The following is a 17,591-nucleotide window of genomic DNA, read 5'->3' on the forward strand; positions in this document are numbered from 1 at the left end:
CATCCTTAATTTCCTCAGTTACCTGGAATGGAAGGTTCTTTCTTACGAGTATAGCCACTCCTCTACTCTTAGAGCTAAAGGAGGAGAACAATACTCTGTCATCAACCCCCTGCTGCAGCTTCAGATGTTCCTTGTCAGTTAATGCGCCTCCTGCAACAGGGCAATGTCCACCCTTTCCTTCCTAAGGCTTGATAGCACCTTCTTTCTTTTAATAGGGGAATTGCTCCCATTTACATTCCAGGTGCACCACCTGAACAAATCACTAGCCATGGTCGTCCAGGGCAACCAGTGTTTCCCCAGGAGGAGGAAGCTTATCTGAGGTGCGGCGAGTGAAAAAGACATTAACTCTATAAGGTCTAAAAACTACTACAACTAAAAAAACTAACAATTGCATTTAACTTAAACAAACACCCGAAGTGATTAATAAATCAGGTTTTACACAACAGCAGTATGAAATCTTTAAAACTGATAACCACAAAAAAGGGAAAGAGGAGAAAAAAAAAGGGGCCGACTAAGTTAAGAAGAACTGTACCATTGTCCGTAACGGTGCCCCTTCCCACCCCACTCCCAACCAGAGTCCTTTATTTCAAAGAGTTCATTAAGTCCTTTTCCTTTTCTACTGAATCAAAATTATATATTGCCCCTCTGTGAGCGAAATGCAACACCACCGGGTACCTCAAAGAATACTGAATGTTCAGATTCCTTACTTTTCTCTTAACTTCATCAAATGCCATTCTCTTCTTAATTATGGCTTAATTGAGCCTTTGTATGTTAAAGCCTATGGATCTCTTCCCACTCTTCTTGCTGTTTCAATCACTAACTGTTTTTCTTTATAAAGCTGGAGTCGCACTGCAATCCGATGGCCTGCTCCACGTTCACCATGCCGAACTCCAACTTCAGCTGCAGGAACCTCAGGAGCCACTTCTCCAGGAAACCAACGAGATCCTTGCCTTCCTCACACTCTAGGAGACCCACGAGCTGTAAATTTTTCTTCTACTTTTGTTTTCCAGGCCATCTACTTGTTCCTGAAGGACCTAAACCTGGTCTTCCAGTGTTCGGATCTTTCCTCCTGAGACCTCCGGTCCTCTCCTCCACTATTTCTACTCCGGTTCAGTGTTTGAATCTCCTGTTCATGCTTTTTCAGCATGGTAGATATTGGCTCCATTGCTGCTTCAATCTTTTCTCTGTATTTGGCAAACTGTGAGACTAAATGCTGCTGCTCCTTTAAATCCAAAGGGGCTGCCCCGGGAGTTTGTGCAATGGCTGTGGGCACCCCTGACACAGTAGGGAGTGCCCTGCTTGACGTACTTCTTTCGCTCCTTTTCCTTCATTCGCCTTCATCCTGATCTTACAGCCATCAAACCACAATTTTAGCAGGTCCAAATGTTCAGTAACTTTATATTATCAATTTTTCTCCTGGGGTGGTTAACGTGGAGGGGTAAAGTCCCACCTTTCCAGAGGGTATGGCACAGAACCCAGCATAGCAGACACTCAGATGGCTGCCATCTTGGATCTCCCAGAAAGGTACATTTGATTATTCATAGCCTGTGATCGCCTAGTACATGGATACTCGCCCCTTTACAGTTTTACAGTCAATTAATAGGACTACTGGCAAAACATTTTCCTTCTCTTTGCTCTCTGCATGGCCGAGCAATGACAGTAAAAACTTTTATTGTGGTTGTTGTACTGATTTTGGGAGAGAGTGAAATTGTTGGGAGCTATTTCTGCATAATAGAAAATAAGATTCTTAAGTGTAGTTACTGTTAAAATCTAGGCAATTTCAACATTGCAAGCACCCACAAACATCAATGTGATAAAGACCACATAGCTATTTTTAGTATTTTGATAGTTAAACAATTGAAATATAGTAATACCATGGGATTTGTTTCTACAAATCTCATTCAAGAGGTGCAGCACTCCTTCAATACTGCACTAATATGTCAGCCTTAATTTTGACCTGGAGTTCTGAGGGTGGAACTTGAATCCATGGATCTTGAGTTGTGCATGGCTTCTCTACTGAAGCATACGTGACATATTGTTGGGTATTGGACATACTGGTCTATTTGGAACGTAACATTGGAGTATTCAGCTCTGGTTACTGTTCTCAATCATGGCTGATCATTTACTTAAACATAATTTTCCTTCAGTATATGATGGGATACCATTAGTATCTAGAAACCTATCAATCTGCCTTGAACATACTGAGCTTCCATAACCCTCTGGGGCAGAGAATTCTGAAGTTTCAATACTCTATGAATGAAGAAATATGGGACAAACCTTGGGACTGAGTTGAAGAAGAAATTCTTTTCATCCCCAGTGAGGTGCCAGAAGACCAGTCACAGGCCTCCAGTCTGAAAAACAACCTTCCATCACCACCCTCTGTCTTTTACCTTTGAGCCAGTTCTGTATCCAAATGGCTAGTTCGCCCTGTATTCCATGAGATATAACCTTGCTCACCAGTCTCCCATGGGGAACCTCATCAAACGCCTTACTGAAGTCCATATAGATCACATCTGCCCTAATCAATGCTCTTTGTTACTTCTTCAAAAAACTCAGTCAAGTTTGAGAGACATGATTTGCCACACAAAGCCATGTTGACAATCCCTGATCAGTCCTTGCCTTTCCAAATATATGTACATCCTGTCCCTCAGGATTCCCTCCACAGTAAATACTGATGCAAAATACTCGTTTCATACCTGCCCCATCTCCTGCAGCTCCACACAAAGGCCGCCATGTTGATCTTTGAGGGGCCCTATTCACTCCTGGTTACCCTTTTGTCCTTAAAGTATTTGTAAAAACCCTCTGAATTCTCCTTAACTCTATTTGCCAAAGCTATCTCATGTCCCCTTTTTGCCCTCCTGATTAACCTCTCAAGTACATTCCTACTGCCTTTACACTCTAAGGGTTCACTTAATCTATCCTGTCTATACCTGACACATGCTTCCTTCTTTTTCTTAACTAAACCCTCAATTTCTCTGGGCATCCAGCAGATGTCACACTGCACCTACCAGTCTTTCCTTTCACCCTGACAGGAATATACTGCCTCTGGACTCGTGTTACCTCATTTCTGAAGTCTTCCCATTTTCCAGTCGTCCCTTTACCTGTGAACATCTGCCCCCAATCAGCTTTTGAAAGTTCTTGCCTAATACCGTCAAAATTAGCCTTCCTCCAATTTAGAACTTCCAACTTTTAGAGCTGGTCTACTTTTTTCCATCACTATTTTAAAACTAATAGAATTATGGTCACTTGCCCCAAAGTGCTCCCCCACTGACACCTCAGTCACCTGACTTGCCTAATTTCCTAAGAGTAGGTAAACCTTTGCACTTTCTGTAATAGGTACATCCACATACTGAATCAGAAAGTTTTCTTGTGCGCACTTAAATTCCTCTGCATCTAAACCATTAACAATATGGCAGTCCCAGTCTACGTTTGGAAAGTTAAAATCCCCTACCATAACCACCCTATTATTTTTACAGATAACTGAGATCTCCATACAAATTTGTTTCTCAATTTCCCGCTGACTATTATGGGGTCTAGAATACAATCCCAATAAGGTGATCAACCTTTACTTATTTCTCTGGTCAACCCAAATAACTTCCCTGGATGTATTCCCAGGAATATCCTCCCTCAGTACAGCTGTAATGCTATCCCTTATCAAAATGCCACTCCCCCCATCTCTCTTGCCTCCCTTTCTCTCCTTCCTGTAGCATTTGTAACTTGAAACATTAAGCTGCCAGTCCTATCCATCCCTGAGCCATGTTTCTGTAATTGCTATGATATCCCAGTCCCATGTTCCGAACCATGCCCTGAGTTCATCTGCCTTCCCTGTTAGGCCTCTTGCATTGAAATAAATGCAGTTTAATTTATCAGTCCTACCTTGTTCTCTGCTTTGACCCTGCCTTCTGGCACCTCACTGGAGATAACAAAAATAGAGGTTACTGGAAAGTAAAGCTCAGCAGACCTGGCAGCATTTGTGAACAGAAATCAGATTTAACGTTCCAGGTCCGGTGACTCTTTAGCCTATTCCCGCCACCCCCCCACACCGTGCTATAGCTCAAACCATTCAACTCTGTCTTGTAAATCTTTTCTGAACCCTTTCAAGTTTCACAACATCCTTCTCATAGCAAGGAGACCAAAATTGCACAGTATTCCAAAAGTGGCCTAACCAATGTCCTATACAGCCGCAACATGACCTCCCAACCTCTGTACTCAATACTCTGACCAATAAAGGCAAGCATGCCAAATGCCTTCTTCATTATTCTATCTACCTGTGACTCCACTTTCAAGTAACTATGAATCTGCACTCCAAGATCTCTTTGTTCAGCAGCACTCTCCAGGACCTTATCATTAGGTCTACAAGTCCTGGCCTGGTTTATCTTTCCAAAATGCAGCATCTTACATTTATCTAAATTAAACTCCATCTGCCACTCCTCGACCCACTGACCTATCTGATCAAGATTTCTTAGTACTCTGAGGTAATCTACTTTGCTGTCTACTACACCTCCAATTTTGGTGTCTTCTGCAAACTTACTAACCATACTACCAATTGTCACATCCAAATCATTTATTTAAATGACGAAATGCAGAGGCCCTAGCACCAATCCTTGTGGCACACTGCTGGTCACACACCTCCAGTCTGACAAGCAAACTTCAAATACCACTCTCTGCCTCCTACCTTCAAGCCGGTTCGGTATCCAAACGGCTACTTCTCCCTGTATTCCATGTGATCTAACCTTGCTAACCAGTCTCCCATGAGGAAAGAGATTTATTCCTTTCTCCCATCTTATTCCCTCAGCCCCATAAGTGTTAGAAATCAGACTATCTCACGTCAGAAATATAAATTTCAGATGTGGTTGCTCCCGGTATATTGTATATTGGGAGTTTTTAATTATATGTAAATTCTTAAGTTACCTCTGAATAGACACCACTGAAAAATGTGTTTGTTGCACGAGGTGGCGTATGCTTGTACCTTATCATACTTTAAATGAATATAAAATATTCTCTAGCAGCTTTCAAAACGTGGCTGGCTCAGGAAGCCTAAATGGAAAGGAATATCATGTATCATTGAACACAAAATAGGCCCACGACTCGTGGCATACATAGGTTAGTCCCAGCCCAGAACGGAGTTCCACACACCCATCTTTGGAGAGGGGGCGTTTTTTATATATCCAGAAATGCTCTTACACACAACTCTCCTCATCACCAAATCACCACGGTTTTTCTTTCATTTATTAACCACCACCAGTAAATCATCCATGTTTCCGATTGAATAATTTACATGCAAAGCTATCAAAAGGTGAGAAAGAGGCAGGAAGAATGGGAAGGCGTGAAATCAAAATGCAGTTGGATGCGAAGATAAAGCACCATGGTACCCACCTCTCTCTGAAGGCATTAGGAGTAGTGATGGACATGCGGGCTCCCTCTAAGGACATCCAGCTATGAGCGTCCTCTGATGGAAAATGGGAGGACTCCAGCATAGAGTTCTCCACTGCTGATCCTCAGTACCCAGTGGTAAATAAGGTTCATAAAAGGTTCAGGTGATGCGCTGCTGCTGGGCAGGCCATTGCCTGTTACCAAGCCCATTCTCAATGAGCTGCACAGGGAGGTTAGTGATACGCTATGGACCTTGTAAGGGTATTCACATCCCTCCCTGTCAGAGTCTGAGGGCTCTCTTTTGTTCCTGCGACAACAGGGCCTCCTGAGTCATTTTGTCCATGGCCTCATGCCTGTTGCTTTTGCAACAAAGTGAACGTCTTTATGAGTTCTCGCAATCCTTAGGACTGACTCTCAAGCTTTTCGTGGGCGCGTTTCCCCTCTGCAAGTTGGTGAGAGTGGCATACCCATCAAAATAATCGCCTATATTGAGAGTTCCCACCAACAGAGCTGGTCAACTTTTTTTTCTGGAGTCTTCCCCCCAGTTTTGACCATGTACAATACCGGTCCCTTTTTCCTTTTAAGGATAACTCCTGGAATCCTTGGACAGCTGACACTGAAGGGTCCACATAAGGGTCCATCTCTTTCTACTGATTTTTGAGTCTTAGTAAAGACTTCAACTCTGTTGTGTTCCTTGGAGTTGAAGCCACTTTCTGTGGCCGCACCTTCTCTTCAACAAAGTAGAATCTGTCCTTGTTGACTCTGTACCCAAAGGTACTGTACCTCACTTACACACTTTTCCCATTTAAGCTGGATGCCAGCCTCAGAACAATGCTGCAAGACCTCTTCCAATCTCACCACATGTTCTTTTGCAGTAGCCCCTAAGTTTAAAATATCATCCAGATAGACTGCCACTCTGGGTATCCCTTGGAGGATGTTCTCCATTACCCTTTAAAAGATGGAACAAGCCAAAGGCACTCCAAAGAGTGAGTGTACTCAAGCAGTCGTTTGAGTATTTATAGTAACAGACTTCCTGGATGATTGCTCAGGCTCCAACTGGAGCTACAGGAGACTTATATCCAATTTATAAAATATGGGAATCCCAGACACCTTTTCATACAAGTTTTCTACAAGTGCATTAGATAACTGACTAAGCAGGAAGTTCTGAATGTCAACTTATAACCCCCACAGAGGCAATCCAAGTTGTCAGGTTTTACAACTGGGAGTACTAGCACAGTCCATTCGGCAAATTGTGCTGGGTGAATGATGCCCCGTTCCTCTAGGTATTCCAACTTGGCATCTACGCTGTTGCACAGGGTATAGTGGATCAGTCGTGCCTTGAATTACTTAGGTCACACCTCTGGTTACACCTAGATCTTGGCCCTACCCAGCTATTGGCCCTGCCACCATTTTATCTTCCCGAGGCCCTCTTGAAACACTTCAGGATACTTCCCAATGACTACATAAAGACGACTAGTTAGCATTTTAAAAATTTGCCCCCAATCCAAGGGGATTTACTGTAGCCAGTGCCTTCTCAAAAGTTGGGACTTGGTCCTTGCACCACAATTAAGGGGTATCGGACTATCCGTTGCCTGCATATAACTGGGATTGTACTGGTCCAAATAATACGCAAGGGCTCCCCAATACATGTGGTCAATCTAGTCTTGATGTCTTGCAGTCTTCAAGGCAAGATGCCCAGTTGGAGTTTCCTGAAGATTTGCTCTCCACCAATAGATACAGTGGAACCACATCAAGGGGTTGGCCATTTACCTAATTTTTTTTGTCTTAATTGGGACACTTTGGGAGTAGCGAAGTTAGTTAAGAGATTAATTTCTCATAAATCAAAAGAAAAAGCATTCAATGTGGTGAAGATTAGTGGGAAGCATTTAAAAATCAACATAGGACAACTTAAAAACAATAACAGGGAGAAGATGGAACATGAGGGCATGCTAGCTAGTAACATAAAGACAAGAATTTTTCTTAGCTATCTAAAAGGTAAGAGAGAGAGAAAAGTGAACATTGGAGCACTGGAAAGTGAGGCTGGAGAAGAAATGGAGAACAAAGAAATGGCAGAGGAATTGAATAGATACTTTGCAACAGTCTATATGCTAGAAGCCACTTGTAGCATACCAGAGCATCAACTATGTCTGTAGTGGGCACCACGAGAGGGAAAGTTCCAGGGAAGCTCTCCGGACCAGAGAGTCTACACCCTAGGGTTCTGAAGGAGAGAGCTGAGGAGATTGAAGAGACGTTGGAGGTGAACTTTCAGGAAGCAGTGGGATCAGGGATGATCCCAGATGACTGGAAAATGACAAACTTAACACTTTTTTAAGAAGGGAGGTTAAGCAGAAGATGGGAAATTGTCGGCTGGCTAGCCTGACCTAAGTCATTGTTAAGAGTTGAGTCCATTATTAAGGATGAGATTGCAGAGTACTCAGTATTGTGTGGTAAAACAGGGCCAAGTTAGCATGGCTTCATTGAGGGGTGATCCTGCCTGACAAATTTGTGCAGCTGGGACTTGAACCTGGCCTCCTAATTCAGAGGTACGGACATTACAAGAACCCTTGTCTGGAGTCTGCTTTTTCTTTCCTTTCGTATATTTAACATGTTTTTCTAATCAACCTGGTCAGGAGATGCTGTTACACATCTTTAGAGCAGGTAGAACTTGAATCTTGTCCTCCATCCAGGGATAGGGACACTATCACTGCACTGCAGGAGGGTCTTTTTTTTAAAAAAAAAGTATTATTCCATGGGTTTTGTACGGGTTCTCACAATCCCGGTGTCCCTGATAAAGTTTCTTCATCTTGTATCTTCAGACTTAGATGCGAGAGGTAATGTCTCTAACCTCTTCTGTTCCAACAAAATAATCACACTTTGAAATTACTTCCTTGGCTATAAAAATTATTGGGGGATGTTTCGTAGTTGTTAATGGCACTATAATAAATAGCAAGGTCTTTTTTTTCTGGCAGATTTGCTGGTGAAATGTTCCATTAAAAATGTAAAATAACCACATGCCTGCTACAAACAAGAATAATCGCATTCCCATTGCCTCATGAGGGAATTTTCACATTCAAAGGGCAGGAATTTAGCTGCTATTAACAGAGAATGAATTATTTTGATGTTAGTCACATATTAAGAGGTGAACTGTACTCAATTTGAATATTCAGTCATTGGCAGTAATTTATTCTAGTTAGGACAGGCTTTGCATAAGTACATTTTTGTCAAAGATGACAAGTTCTGAGTTCTCTGCGAAGGAATGATAAAGGCTAGAAAATCACTTATGAGTAGAATGGGTTTGATTTTAAAAAAATTGGTATAAAAATTAATCAGACCAATTCCCAGCTGCACAGTGCACATCTGAGATTGCCAATTTTGCAAGCACTCCTGGAGGTTTCATATATGAGCTGTTATCTCTCTGCTGTGCATCAAATAATAACGAGTGTATATTCTCACCTGAGTCCGGGCATCCATACAGAAATTCTACAAGTTTAATCAATTTTACCAATCAGTAAAACCCAAAATTATAATCCCTGAATAGTCCAGAACAATATGGTCCACCTGAGGCAATGTGGGTAAAGTCAGAGTCCCGAGGGACCAGAGGGCTGCTCTCCCATTAGAGGGAGATGACTGGTGGTTTAACCTGAACGTCATCACGTCTCAGCGTGGGGGGGGGAGGTTGCGAAGGGGAGTCTTTCATGATGACCTCAGCTGGTGGCTGGTGCGGGAATCAAACCCATGCTGTTGGAGACAGTGAGGACTGCAGATGCTGGGAAGTCAGAGTCGATAAAAGCACAGGACTTATGAAGGCTCCTGTCCGAAACGTCAACTCTCCAGCTCTTCTGATGCTGTCTGACCAGCTTTGCTTTTTCCAGCACCATATTTTATCAACCCATCTGCTGGCAACACTCCGCATCATCCATCCAACTGAACTAACTTTGTCAATGCAGATTCATTATCAGGTGTTTACACAAAGTACCAAAGGCACGTTGCAAAAACAAACTTACCCTTGTGTTTTCAGCAGCTCTTCTTTTCCTTGTAAGCAGAATTCCAGCACATGATCAGCCAAGTCAGGCTGCTCTACACATTCATCACTATCTCCTTCACGGTAGTAACCAAAATCACTGTGTGAGAACAAAGGCGAAAATATTTTTTAAACTTATCGAGACTTGATGAACTCTCTCTTCTGCATAGACAATGAATATAATGCGCCTCACTAAATCAAATACTGCATCTATTTCATTTGATGATAAAACACATTTTTCCTCAAACAATAATTTTACGGTGAAGAGGGCAAAGGAACATGTTAATTGAAAATGAATCCATTTTACCATTGTAGAGAAAAGCATTGTTTCCAATTTCAAATTTTGATGCACAAAATACAGATATAACTCAAGAGTGCAACACTGTGTGCTTCTGTGTCACATGTGAAGCATTTTGATCCGGGATGCTTTCAGATGCATTCACATCATATTTTTTTTTAAACCGGGCCATTGGGTTACTGATTAATTGTTCCAAAGCTTTGAAAATGCAGCCTGGAGATACCAAGAACACCCGCTCATGAAAGATTTTCAAATCAAGTTAGCAGCAACAAAAATAGGATGCAAGTGGAAATCCCAGCCTTTTAGTTCTTCTTGTTAAATTTTGGACTTGGAAAAAGGTGACAGCCTTAAAAATAACCTCTTTATACTGGGACATGATTTCTTCTGTTGCAGTTTATAAACTGGCTTTAACTTTAAGCAATGCTCTCAATTTGTTCTTACAAAACCCCTTTGAAAATGCATTGATCCTTCAAACAATCTGACAAAATCTGTAATCCACCCCTCTGATTGAATAAAGGCAATGGCACTGTGGATGCTGGAGATCTGAAATCAAAACAGAGAGTGCTGAAGAAACTCAGAAGGACTGGAAACATCTGTGAAGTGAGAGAACCAGAGAGTTAACACTTCATGTCCAATGACTCTTCTCCGGAACTACTTCTGTTCCAAAGAGGAGACATACCAGTGTCAAAACGTTAAATGTGTTTCTCTCTCCATAGATGCTCTCCAGATCTGCTGAGTTTCTCTAGTACTGTCTATTTTTATATTACATCTGATTGAATACTATTTTGATCTACCTAATCCAAATATCTCTTTTCCCTGTCAGGTTTACCTGTCAGAAATGACTCCCCATTGCTAAGCTTGCTAGTTGCAAATGTCTCTTATTTTGCTAATCTACCCCCCTCTCCCAAGGTCCAGCTGCATGCAATAATTTGCTACTTCAGTATCTACTGACTTCAAAGAGTGACCCAGAGAATCCTGCCACAGCATCCTATGTAATGAATCAAATCATTCCTTAGAGTGAGAATACAAAGTTAAGGGTTTCCTCAATTGTGGTTTCTTATCTGTGCTTCTCTACGTGGATCCATGAAGAAAATTAAGTGGAAATAACTTTTTATTACATAGACCAAACCATAATTGAAAATTGGCAAACTATATTGAATATAAAACTCACATGTCATTAAGCGAGACACACAGAAAATGAACAGAATCCTAAACACAGACCTTTGTTGAAATTGCTGAACTTGAAATTTTTCAAGTGAACATCCCATGATGTTAAGAAGTATCACATAACCAGATTGACATATTCAACAGAATAAGGTAACAGACTGAAGTATTTAAGAAATGCAACAAACGAAACAAGTTGAACAAGCAATTTTGACACATACCACATGTAGTCACCCTTTGTGCACGGGCATAGACTTTGTTCTTTGTTCACAATATAGTCCCTTCCATTTCTGCAAACGGAGGCCTTTGCAAGCCTCTGGTATGTTTCTCGATATCCCAAAATGCAGCCATCATTTTTCTCACCAGCGTCTGTGGAATGAGCTAACCACTTGACATAATCCTTTTCCTGGCCTGAATGAAGAGCAAAAAATTCCAGTTTAGCAAAGGCATTTTCAACAACTGGAAGATTTGGATGGCAATATTTTTTGGATCTCAACCTTACATGCAGTGAATATGTAATCAGGAGCAGAGACTAATCACAGAGAAGTCACTAGCAGCACAATCCAATTGGAGGGGTCTCAGCATCATCTCCCAGTGCCTCAAACACAGCATGGAATGAGACAGATAGTGTCAGAATCGAGCTGCTTTTTAACGTGGAAACATTTGCGAATGTTCTGAAGGTGCAAACTTTGGACTAAATTTAGACTGCCAATCAGGACCAGCAGCTAGGATGCCAAAGCATATACAAACAGTGATGTGGGGTAACTCTATTAAGAAATGAGACACACACAATGCACAGGATAACCAAATTAAGAAATGGAGAAGGCCACTGTCAGTGGTTCACTCCCATAAACATTTTACATGCATTCTTTACTATCTACGAAAAGGACAGTACCAAGTTCCTGCAACACAATTACTATACAGGAATACAATTATTAGCCTACCAAAAGCCATTGTGTTGTGGCCTTTGCCTATTTAATACCATCAAGTCATTGCTGATATTGAAAGATATGTAAACTGTGTACATGTGAAATTTGGTAGAGAAACAGCATTGGACTGCCCAGCATTGGCTCCTGTAGGTTTTATTCACTTGTGCGATGTGGGTGTCGCTGGCTGGGCCAGCATTTACTGCCTGTCCCTAGGTGGCGAGCAGTGTTCTTGAACCACTGCATTCAATGTACCGTAGGTAGACCCATAAGGCTGAGAGGGAATTCCAAGATTTTGACCCAGCAACAGTATAGGAATGGCAGTATATTTCCATGTGAAGATGGTAGTGACTTGGACGCAAATGGTGCAGATGGTGGTGTTCCCACATATTTTCTGCCCTTATCCTTCTGGATGGTAGCAGTTGTGGGTTTGGAAGGTGTTGTCAAAAGGATCTTTGATGAATTTCTGCAGTGCACCTTGTAGATGGCACACTGCTGCTGTTGAGTGTCAGTCGTAGAGGAAGCAAACGTTTTGTGTGGATCTGATACAAATCAATCAGGCTGTTTTGTCAGAATGATGTCAAACTGGTGTGCTGTTGGAGCCACAGTCATGAATTGTGCCTTGGAAAGCCTTTGGGAAATCAGGAGGTGCGTTATCCACTGCAGCATTCCTAGCCTCTGACCCGATTTTGTAGCCACTGCGTTTATGAGAGTGCAGTTGAGTATCTGATCTGGTAATACCCAGGATGCTGACAGTAGGGTCTCAGTGATGGTCACATCACTAAATGTCAAGGGGCAGTAGTGAGATTGTATTTTGCCAGAGATGGTCATCGGCTGACGTGTGTGGTGCTAAAGTTACTTGGCAATGATCTGCCCAAGTCTAGATGTTGTCAGGTCTTGTTGCATTTCAACAAGGTCTACTTTGTCATCTGTAGAGCTGAGGACAGTGCTGAACATTGATGATTGCACCGTGACATCCCCACTTCTGACCTTATGATAGAGGGAAGGTCATCAATGAAGTAGCTGAAGGTGGCTGGGCCTGAGCAACTACCCTTAGGATCTTCTGCAGAAATGACGGATCTCCAACAACTTCAACCATCTTCACTTGTGCTGGTATGACTCCAACCAGCAAAGAGTTTTTTCCCCTAATACCCACTGATTGCAACTTTGCTTGGGCTCCTGGATGGCTTGGTCAAATGAGGCTTTGATGTCAAGAACTGACACTTCCACCTCACCTCATGTTCTTTTCTGGCCTATAATTCTGCTCGGCATAATACAAAGCATTTCTATTCCCTCCATTAATACGCTCTAACTGATCCTTGGCCACCTTGGAGCTTCTGTAAATGCTGAGAGCTTTCTTGGGAATACATTTCTCCTCATTAAACAGAAATGTTCTCATGGCAGGATTGCATATGTCTAAGATACTCCTATTTCTAATTCAGCTAAATGGATCATTGTGCTTACATGCTGATCAGCAGTCTCCACACTACTTGAATGCTGAACTAGGGTCCGAGTGCTGAAACTTTATAACAGACTATCTCTCAGACATTTCACATCCAAAAGGAAGTTGGCTGATTGATTCACGTGTCCCGACCTCTAGTATTCTGAACCCTTTTGCCTTGCATTACTTTAGCACTTGTGCAACTCCAGGCTGATATACCTCCAGGAGAAATAAGATAATGACCAACAAACAGAAGTTGTAACTTACAGTCTCTCGTTAGGAGCTCCTCAAAATCGATGGTTATTGACAGCCAAGTTGTTGAATAAATGCTTTCCTGTCTGTATCCCCAGAGACTGATATTCATTGACTTGGTTCCTGGTTCTGACACAAGCCCCACAAATATAAATGAATCATTTGTGAAGGTATAATTTTTCCAGCATTGTCCTTCATCAGTTGAGTACCTTTTTTAACAAACAAAATGGCTTTAGTTGCTGAAGGTGTACAAAAATATCATACCGAAACAAATATGGATATTAACTGATGGTCAGCATCAGTCAAGATAAATAGCAAGATCTACTTAAGTGGACTGCATTCTATCTAACTATTTGTCCAGTCTGGTTGAACTGGCTCAAAATTAAACTCACATTTTTAGGGCTAGAGATCAATTTGAACAGTTTAAAAGTGATCAGCCAATAATAGCAAATTTTACACCTTTAATGTCTAAAACAGGCAAACACGCTTAAAACATCCATTTTGCTTAAGAATGCCTCATCACTGATATACATTTTAAAACTTATGAATGGCTCAGTTTGCTTCAACATCTTTCAGCTGCTAAAAGTTAGATTACTTGCATGTTTAATGTATACAAGCATTCAATAATTTGCTAAGAAAGAAAACAACCTACTTTACGGTGTGTATGGCCTTGTCTGGATTGGATTCCACTGCTACAATTAAGCCGCCTGAGTCGAGAATGGCATAAAAGTGTGGGCCAGTCAATGCTTTTGACCATGTATACCCTCCATCATCAGATACATAAACGTCTGGGATCATTGTAGAAATGGCATCTCCTACACTACCTGTCACAATGGATTCACAAAGATAAAGATTTCTCTTACTGATGAATCCAAAGACAAATTGACAGAAAAGGTTAAGCTACAAGTCAAAGCTAAATGTTATTAAAAGGATGACTTACCATGGGCTAAAATCAATCCAACTGCATTTGCGGCACTGAGTGGGAGTAGGGGGACCTTCAGGTCCTGAGAGATGCTGTATGCAGCGTGGATGTGAAGGTTACACTATAAGCAAAGACAAGCACTGCATAAGTTACAAGGCAGAAATACTGAGAAACAGCTCAGTAAATTAATCTTTAAGTTGACTTTGGATCACTGCCTGTTGGATTTTACATGTAACTACTCTGTATTACGTGAGAGCTACAAGAAACAACTGATTTGATATCTTATAGTATTTTCACACAATAGGCTACCTGTAAGTGAACAAAGCACATATAGGAAGTACTTAACACCAGTAAGAAAGACCAGTCATATATGCTCAGTGCTACTCTGAAGATTGTTGAATGGAAACAAATTTTTATAAGCTTTAAAAGGACATTTAAACTCTTAACCATGGTCAAGGATAACCTTTGTGTAGGTGAGAAATCATGAGAAGAGAAAAGGAGAATTAAACAACTAGAGTTCATGATTTCAAGTAAACCTGTGCGATCTTTGACATGGAAACTGTACAACAATAAAAATTTGTTATTTCTTTGAAATCTTCTTTTGCAATGTTTGGGCAGCACGGTGGCTCAGTGGTTAGCACTGCTGCCTCACAGCACCAGGGACCCAGGTTTGATTCTAGCTTTGGGCAACTGTCTGTGTGGACTTTGCAGATTCTCCGTGTCTGCGTGGGTTTCCTCCGGGTACTCCGGTTTCCTCCCACAGTCCAAAGATGTGCAGGTTAGGTGAATTGGCCACACTAAATTGCCCATAATGTGAGGTGCATTAGTCAGAGGGAACTGAGTCTGAATTGGTTATTCTTTGGAGGGCCGGTGTGGACTTGTTAGGCCAAAGGGTCTATTTCCACACTGTAGGGAATCTAATCTAATCTAATCTGAAATGATTTTAAAAAGTGTTTCAAATATTTGCATAAATTGTTATGGAATCAATTGTAAATTTTCTGGAAAGCAAAAGAAATAATCACCTATATGACATAGCAATCTTTGATCTGGCATGAGTTATGAACAGATAATTAAAATACAAAAAAGCAATCTGGCCAGGCAGAGAGGAAAGCATCAGGTAGAACTGTAAATCTGTTTGCTGGTGTAGATAAGATGGCCTAGATGGCCCCCTTCTGCATTATAACAATTCTGTCATTCCACAAAAGCTGAAGGGTAAAGTTGCAGATGCAAGGTGAATGCAAAGAGAGACAGAAAGAAACATATAATTCATGTGAGGAGAGAACATCAAGTCTCTACAAAAAAATGTTGGTTTTCTGTTCGTAAACAAGAGGAAACATAGAAGTGAAGCAGCCCTTAGGGAAGTAATGGGCAAGCAAACAACAGGGCTGAATGCTTACAAATGCTGTAGATAGTTCAAGCACGCAATACAGGATCAGATCATGGTTGAAAAAAAACATCAAGATGGATCCAAGTGTTGGGGGTTCAGTGTATTTGCAAGGCATTAGTACAACCAATTAATCCAGGAACTATGGATGGAATACACAGACAAATGAATGCAACTACAGGGGTGACTTGATTGAATTGGAAAGTCAAATTGCACATGGTGTCACTTTCCTCTGAGCATTGCGGGTGCTTTTTTAGGTAAGACCAGGCGAGAAATATCTTCATTGTATTGATTACTTAAAGTGAACTCGACACCTTTTTATTGATGTATCATTGGCCTGGTAATTCATGGTTAACACAAATTAAAATTAATGTAACTTAAATCAGCAGTTATAGAATTGAAACCTTATCGGTAATTTCTTAATTTAAGCCCTGCTCAGATTAATGAGAAGTTGCACTTGACTTACAATGCCAAGAACCCATAAGTGAAGGCTATCCCCCTTGACTTAGAATCATAAAATTCCTACAGTGTGGAAACAGGCCCTTCAGCATAGCAAGTCCACACCGACCCTCCGAAGAGTATCCCACCCAGACCTATTCCCCTATTACGCAATACTTACCCCTGACTAATGCACCTAACCTACACATCCCTGAACACTATGGGAAATTTAGTATGGTCAATTCACTGAGCTTGCACATCTTTGGATTGTGAGAGGAAACTGGAGCACCTGGAGGAAACCCACGCAGACACTGGGAGAAAGCGCAAACTTCACATAGACAGTTGCCCAAGGCTGGAATTGAACCTGGGTCCCTGAAGCAGCAGTGCTAACCACTTAGCCACTGTTTTGAAGTTGGCTATGGAAGTTGCCCATACTTCTCTGCCTGCAACAGCAAAAAGCTTCTGTTCTCTCTCTCTGCCAGAATTTTCTCTTGATGTTCTTTTCTCCTGGACTGGATAAACACTGCATGTGAAACAAATCTATTTGACTGAATTTGCCTTTGCCAAGGGTGTGTTTATAGGATGTTACTACACTGGAACAGTTAATGTTTAGTAGTTAAATAATCTATTATCGTGTTAAGTTTTTCAACAGAGTTAAAGCTGTACCAATTCTTCTTTCTTGTGTTTGTATTTTAACTATAGGGTAAGAATAAAGAATGCTTTGCTTAAAGTCGAGTAGTGTAACCAATCGAATTACATCTAGAACACAGCACCTTACACTTGCCTTTAAATAAGTTAAAAATTAGTCTAGGCCAGTTCCTTGATATGTTTGAAGGGAGTTTGGTCTGCTCCAGAAAACCATTCACCATACTGACTTGGAAATATATCAATGTTTCTTCAGTAGTGCTAGGTCAAAATTCTGGAACTCCCTCCCCAATGGCATTTTACTGAAACCTACTGACCACCATGACCAGGTTCTGAGATTTTGAGCTTACACTAAATGACATAGCAAGACAGAAGTAATATGGGCCTGATACCTCTGGCTGACATGGCAAAGTGCAAAATGGCAAGGTAGGACAATGCAAGCCAGAAGTGCTTTGAGCATCCAGGTAGAGTCAGAATGAGTGAGCCCAAATACAGCAAGTGAAAAGCACAATTGATGCAACCTGGTCCAGTGCGAACAAAAAGAATTACAGATGCTGAAGATCTTAAATGAAAACAAATTACTGGTGAAACTCAGCAAGTCTGGTAGAATCTGTGGGAAGAAAGCAAAGTTATCATTTCAAGACCACTGAATCTTCATCAGAACTGATAGCAGCTGGGAAAAAAAATGGTACTTAGACTGAAGGCAAGGTTAGTTGTTGGGAGTGGG

At 41.4% G+C, this 17,591-nt stretch overlaps 1 protein-coding gene across 2 annotated transcripts in view; it reads right to left on the bottom strand.

The window, feature by feature from the left end:
- The window catches only part of LOC122559514 (sortilin-like), a 115,335-nt gene that overhangs the window by 17,668 nt on the left and 80,076 nt on the right, over window positions 1-17,591 (bottom strand). For both annotated transcript variants that reach the window (XM_043709088.1, XM_043709089.1), the window contains exons 13-17: window positions 14,416-14,518; window positions 14,128-14,299; window positions 13,491-13,684; window positions 11,078-11,267; window positions 9,378-9,494 (exon numbers count right to left, since the gene is read on the bottom strand). In XM_043709088.1, coding sequence (XP_043565023.1) covers window positions 9,378-9,494; window positions 11,078-11,267; window positions 13,491-13,684; window positions 14,128-14,299; window positions 14,416-14,518 — 776 coding nt within the window. The remainder of the gene's footprint in view (window positions 1-9,377; window positions 9,495-11,077; window positions 11,268-13,490; window positions 13,685-14,127; window positions 14,300-14,415; window positions 14,519-17,591) is intronic.

Source organism: Chiloscyllium plagiosum, chromosome 19, assembly GCF_004010195.1.
Source record: "Chiloscyllium plagiosum isolate BGI_BamShark_2017 chromosome 19, ASM401019v2, whole genome shotgun sequence".
NCBI lineage: Eukaryota > Metazoa > Chordata > Chondrichthyes > Orectolobiformes > Hemiscylliidae > Chiloscyllium > Chiloscyllium plagiosum.